Source organism: Lampetra fluviatilis, chromosome 50, assembly GCF_964198595.1.
Source record: "Lampetra fluviatilis chromosome 50, kcLamFluv1.1, whole genome shotgun sequence".
Lineage (NCBI taxonomy): Eukaryota > Metazoa > Chordata > Hyperoartia > Petromyzontiformes > Petromyzontidae > Lampetra > Lampetra fluviatilis.
This window is the reverse complement of record NC_136324.1, coordinates 2,909,265-2,915,851: the sequence shown is the minus strand read 5'-3', so window position 1 is coordinate 2,915,851 and position 6,587 is coordinate 2,909,265. Positions and strand designations below refer to the sequence as shown.

The following is a 6,587-nucleotide window of genomic DNA, read 5'->3' as shown; positions in this document are numbered from 1 at the left end:
CACAATGTACATCATCCACAATGCACACAACAGGAAATACGCAAGCATAACATTTACATTGCACGCGTGCAAACAGTGAAACCAATTAATGGACTTGTGTAATCATGTGATGGCCCTCTATTTAACCCACCCCTCCTCTCTCCCCGCCCGTGTATCTCGAATGACAAGACGTGGATGCAATTCACATGCTGTAGTTGCATAACAACAACAACACCATAAGGCATTGTGGAGTGTTCATTGGCAAAGTTGGTGCATGGTAGAGTCCGTATGTCGCGTGCATTGACAAAAAAAACCGATTGGTGTCGGTGCATGCTTGCGCGACCACCTCCCGCTCAGCCCAGCAACATCCCAAGTCGCGGTCACGTGGGGCACGAGCTCGTCGCCCATTGGCCGCACGTCTCACCCACCCCGCTCGCGCGCTCCCCCTCCCCCACAACTCCCGCGTTCGCGTCGCGGTAATCCGCAAAGCGCGGACAGGAGTCGTTGGTGCGGATCGCAAACCGACGCCTTTTCACGCGGGCGATCATTTTTAACGAACGGACCCGCGCCATTCGCAGGAGGCGTAACGACGCGGCGGCGGTGAGCGCGCCGGATTGAAACGACGGCGAGAAACTAGCGACGTCGGCGTCGCCTCGTCCGGCACCGCCGTTCTAGCGCGATCCGTTCCGCCGTGTGCCGCCAGCCGGGTTTAGCTTCCCACCCCTCCCTCCGCCCCTCCACCTCGGGTATATAAAGGGGAGAAGCGCGGAGCCACTAAGTCGGGACGCGGTTGTTTTCATTGTGGAGTAGCGTGGTGCACGGCGGCTGTGGTGGTGGTGGTGTTGGTTGTGGTTGTAGTCGGCCTTTTGTGTCTCTGCGGAGGGATATCATCGACGAAGGCGATAAGCGGGGCAACCCCCCCCCTACCCACCACCCCCAAGAGTTGTAGGACGCGGCCGGCGAGACCGCGAGCAAAAACGACCGCGCGAGGCGCTCCAACGTCCGCGGATTTGGAAGGCTACGGCGCATTCAAGAGGTGAGTCTTCTTTCTCTTGTTGTGTGTGTGTGGGGGTTTGTCTTGGGGGGGCCCCATTGCTTTTACTGGGCCATCCAACTGTGTCCCCATGGGTGCTTGTGGTGGGAGAGGCGGGCGGGTGGGTGGGTGAGGAGGAGGAGGATGATGATGGGATGGCACTTTACAAGCGAACAATGGTGCCTTGCGGGGTTGACTGTTGTTGAGTTGGAGTCTTGCTGCGGGCACGAATGGTGGTGGTTTGGTGGTGGTGGTTCTGTTGCTCCTGGGATGATGTAGCCAGTTGCTTTGTGTGTCGAGTGGCTGAGTTAACCGTTTGCTATAATGCAGATCCTAACGCAAAAAAACCTGTGTGGATATTGGTCGCGAAAGTCCCCTACGCGTTTTAACTCGGCAGTCTGCGTTTGGTTGACCCACCAATCTCGTCCCCCACCAAAGAATCGGAGCGGATGGGTGCTTGCTTGTAGACGATGTTTGTGTGGTTTAGGGGTGAGCGAGTTGCAACGCCGCCATGTAGCGACAGGGCGATTTTGTCCAGCTGATGGCAAATTAAACGTTTTTTGTCTCCTAGATCGGTAACCGTTGTGGGGGTTGATGGCTACAATAATCGACGTCGTGCAATTTTGCAAATAAATCACAATTGACCACGGGGAGGGGTGGGGGAGGTGGTCTGCTATTATCCGTGAGCTGTACCTAGCCGTGTGTCCATACGCGAGCCGCTGTGTCGTGGGACACAGAAGTGCTGCTGTCGATTTGGCGGCCGCCGTTCCACGCTCGCGTTCATGAAACACGTGGACGATGAGTGGGGGGGCAGGGCTGGATTTACGCCGTGAGATGATTGCAGAACCCTGCGTGAAACATTTAGAGACTTGGGTGGACCGCGGCAAGCAGCGTTCTTACAGAACATACTCGGACGCGTTTTTTTATTTGAAAAAAAAACTACTGCCGCGGTTGTAGATATCGGAAATTGGTGACCGGAATGCGGCATCGGATTGAGAGTATTCTGAAGGCGAGGTGAATGGAGCGATGAATTCGCTGCGTGTTGCAAGGTGGAATGATTCGGCGGCATTGTTAGGGATGGTGGTGGCTTTGGGATGGGGGGGGGGATGGCGGGAGATCGTCATCCAGCGGTGGATCGATCGTTTGCTGATGATGATAAACCTCGTGCTGATTAGTCGAAACGCTGGACTACACTATCAACAGTCGAGGAATCGGTTGGTGTGGTTATGCACATGTCTCCTGGCTGCATTGTAGCCTGATGTGTACTCTATAGACGTTTTGCACGAGTATTCGCAATAATCGCATCGGCCTTTTGTTGGTTTGAGACAACGCTTCATCATCCTCGGCATCTGCTAACTAAACCCCCCTTCCCCTCTTCTCATTTTTCTCTTCCCGACCTCGAATCCTCGCCGCCTCTCATCAGCGACATGGCCGAGCCGATGATAATGTCCGCCAGCAGCCACCAGATGCTGCCGGGATCTTCGGCTGGCCCGGTCTACCCCTACCGCCAGTACGCGCCGGGCATGCAGTACCAGCAGAGCGGCCACCCGGGAGCCATGGGCCGGGTGGGCAAGCCCCACCAGCTGGGAGTTCGACCCGGCCACACCATGGTGGGCGGAGGAGGTGGTGCCGGAAACGTGGCCATGGCTGTGGCTCACGGTGGCATGCACCCGGGACACTTTCTAAGCGCGCACCACCAGCAGCAGCAGCAGCTACAACAACAGCAGCAGCAACAGCAGCAGCAACATCACCAGCAAGCGCCACCATCTGCCGCACAGCATGCATTGCAGCAGCACCATCAGCAGCAACAACAACAGCAGCAGCAGCAGCAGGCTGCGATGCATACCCACAAACTGCACCACTTGCCGAGCGGCGGTCACCACCTCTCGCACGCCGCGCAGCATTACGCTGCGTCGGGTCACATGCTGGTGGGAGCTCACGGCTACTACGGGCACAGCGTGGCCATGCACGGCGGTGGTGGCGTGGGCGGCGTTGGGGGCGTCATGATGGGCCACATGGGAGCCTCTTTCCCGGGAGTGGTGGCGGCGGCGGCGGCGGCAGCGCACGCAGCGACGATGCCAAATGCGGATGCCTTGGACGAGGAGCTTCTGATGTCGCTCGTGTTGGAGCTGGGTCTGGACCGTGTGCAAGAGTTGCCGGAGTTGTGGTTGGGTCAAGATGAGGTTGACTTTCTGTCTGGAGTGTATGCCCACTGATGAAGAGTTATTTTTTTTTTCTTCTGTGCGGGGCTTTTTTTTATTTCGACTTTTGGCGCCGTTGCCAGGACCTTGATCTTTGTCATCTCTCTGCATCCACAACCCACCGATTTCTCCCCCCCCCCCCCCCAGTTCATTATACATAGCCCCCCTCCCCTTCCATCCACCTATACATACAAATATATTATACTTCAAGGACTTTGTGCAAAAAAAGTAAATTAAAAAGTAATAAAGGTAAACCAATTCATTTGTGTGTTTTTCGCAAGACTTGTAAATTGAAACGCGTCCAGTGCGATTTTATTTTGGGAGTTTTGAGGCCGCGTCTTGGCACCCCCCTTGAGAGTGACGTCCTCCTTGTGCTCGCATCAACAATAACAACAATATTGCCTGTGGGATGGTGGTGGGGGGTACGGGGGGGCATCCTGTTGCAAGTTGAATAACTGTTAATTGACGGCAAAAAACGAATCCTTTTCTGAAGTTCGCCCTCTATTTTGAGGGTGTGAGAACTTGCAAAACATGTACGCGTGTGCTGATTAATTCACACCCCCCCCCCCCCTTGCCTCCCGACTGAAGATTTTTGTAGCTTTTGTTCAGAGGTCTTTTTGACCTTTCATCAGGAGCAAGTGAGAAGCCCCATATTTATTGGCGACAGCGCCCACACCCCATCCCATGCGTAAGCCACGCACGAATTTTTATGATTCCAAGCGGTTTTAATTCGTAAACGACAACAAAAACTCCATCGCATGTGGTGTTTTTTTTCCTTTCAAGAAAACGCAAACTTCGACAGCATTGATCTTTTGCTTTTCAAACGTTTAGACGAAAATGTGTGAAGGAGATACACGTTTTTTTTTTAATCCGTTCATTTTTTTCAAGGTTGTGTACATTTTTTTTTTGGTTCGATGTATTGCATTTGATTTTGAGTGGAAGCCTTTGTTGAAACGTGGTTTTTTTAAGAAATGGCCTCCCAATTGTATTTTGAAGATGTTAAATTAAATCTGCCGCGTCGGCCGACCCGAAATGCGTACATTACAAAGGTTGGACATTTTTTTTCTGTGCTTCAATTTTGCAAGACCACTTAAAACACTTGTACATTTTGCCTGCTGCGCGCCCTGCACAATGTACAACGAATATTCGTCGTTTTGTAAAGTAATAACTTTTAAATTATGAGCCACTGTACTTTACGTTTTCTCTTTAAACATTAAAGAAAACTGTTTTTTTAAGGCCATGTGTGCGGTCTGTTGCTGCCCCCTGTTGGCGTGGCTTGGTATGTGTGGGAACCGTTGAAGGCTGTTCACTTGGTCACCTGTTGTGATTTCACCGTGGCTGGTTATTGGTTAGCACCCTGGAATTGCAATCCAGAATTACCCGGTTCAACTTACCCGGCGAACCAGTTTCAAATAAATGGGAGTTATTTTTAAATCCGTGTTTATACAGTCCTGACAGACGCGAGGACGTGTCCAGCCAGCAGTGGAAATGGGTACAATACTTGGCAGATCGTTTTGGTTTAGTGTGGCTACGTCCAAGACCACTTGGCCAACGTTGAGTCTAAGCAGCTCTCTTGAGAGGCCCGTGACTGGAGACCCCTTCTTTCCCCACCTCACCCCAAACCAGTGGGGTGAGAAAATATTCGGCTTGAGCATTTTACTGTCGCTGTGGTCCCACTTTATGTAATGCACTTTACTCAACTTGTTAATCGTAGATTTTCCCTCGTAGGGGTTTACACTACGCGAGTGGTGGTGTGCACATGTGAACCCAGTAGGGGGGGGAGGGGAGAAGTTGGATCACGTAAATATTTGTTAAATTCCAAAACTGGGCAGCGAGCTGGAAGTACAGTAGTGGCGTTGTTGAATCTATCTGTGCCGTGCTTTTCAGTGCTATCGCCTTGTATGCGTGGCTGGGGTTTCTGGATAATCTGGCCTCATCCAATGATGAAGAATTACTCGTTGGCAACATTTATTGGTCTCAATTTGGGACTCGCCCGAGAACGTCTTGAAGATTAAACTTTCTTGGGGTAAATACAGAACATCATTACCTTAATTTTTGTACGTTTGGGACTGCAAAGAGATCTTAATCGTAGTTAGGTGGTAGGCTTTTTCATGCTTTTTGACCAAGATTTAAAGTGGCAGCATTCTAACCGTTTATAAAGATGATCTAATCGGAGGCAAACTGGTGTAAAGTTGTGTTACGAAGGACTTTACCCAGTTAAAAATGAGCCAAAGCAAACGGAGACAATATGCAAATAATTTTGCCGCTGATTCTTCACTCGAGTTCCACACGTAAATAAACACCAGGTAAATTAACAGGTCTGTTGAAAAGCGTTTTGTAATGCACGCGTTCGTAAGATTGGTTTGGGTTAGTTTAATGTACCCTCCTGAATGTAAACACATTTGTAAGCGGTGAGATTAGCACATTACCATAGGAATGTTGCTCTCCAGATAAAAGATTGACACCAATTCCCCGCAGTTAACAGTTCGGGATTTAATGGGCTACCAATGCAACATCGTGGGGGGTCATGAACCCTCATTCGAGGTGGGGACAACGCATTTCTACAGGACGGCATTTATCTTTTATTTAAATACGCGGCCAGGATTTAACAATTGATTTTGTGAACCGTGCTTGGAGGCTCACCTGCCTCGGTCGTGCCATGTTGCTCATAGGGTTAGGATTAGGCCATAATTCAGTACGAAAATTAAGAATAGTGTTTACCCTTTTTGGAAACCAAACAGCTGTTAAGATGTTCAAACACCAACTAAATACCGTTTTCAAGGAATCAAGTCTGCATTAAAGAAAGCTGTCTCGTGTAGGCCAATCCGTTTCAAAGACAATGCATATATTATGAGAACATGTTTGTTTGCATGCTCACCACAAGTACGTGTGGTTAATGCAGACTTGATTCCTTGCAAAAAGCTTTCGTGACTGCAGGGATTCATCTTCTTGGTTCTTTCGGTAAAGTCACGTAGAAGGGAAATAATACAAATAAAACATAAAATATTTTTTTATGTTTAATTTTATAAAAAAAATTATTTTATTTTATTGTTTTATTTCCCTTCTACGTGACTTTACCGAAAGAACCAATAACCTGTTTTATTGTCGAAAAGAGTACAACCTATTCTTATTTTTCGTACTTTCATACTGGCACAAAACGGTCCCGTGAGAATTCAGTACGCTGGTCAGTTTTGGATAGCCTCAGGATGAGTTCGGATGTAATTCGCCACTGACGTAGACCTTTCCTGCCTGGAACCAACCCTGTAAATGACTCGGAAAAACCCCATCACATCAGAGGAACAGTGCACGCCGGAAACCTATCATTTCCTGGAGTCAAAAACTCAGGTGGCTGGGTTCATAGCTCAGAGAACTAC

At 49.7% G+C, this 6,587-nt stretch overlaps 1 protein-coding gene across 1 annotated transcript; it reads left to right on the top strand.

Moving 5' to 3' along the window:
- The first annotated feature begins 735 nt into the window (after positions 1-735).
- On the top strand, positions 736-4,448 carry LOC144948625 (uncharacterized). The gene is made up of 2 exons (XM_078878237.1): positions 736-1,015; positions 2,436-4,448. Exon 2 carries the CDS (start codon positions 2,440-2,442, stop codon positions 3,226-3,228), a length of 789 nt encoding a protein of 262 aa, XP_078734363.1. The 5' UTR covers positions 736-1,015; positions 2,436-2,439; the 3' UTR covers positions 3,229-4,448.
- Positions 4,449-6,587: the final 2,139 nt, after the last annotated feature.

What these genes read in the sequence shown, in the direction of transcription:
- LOC144948625 (XM_078878237.1), top strand. Translation starts at nt 2,440, where the DNA reads ATGGCCGAGCCGATGATAATGTCCGCCAGCAGCCACCAGATGCTGCCG.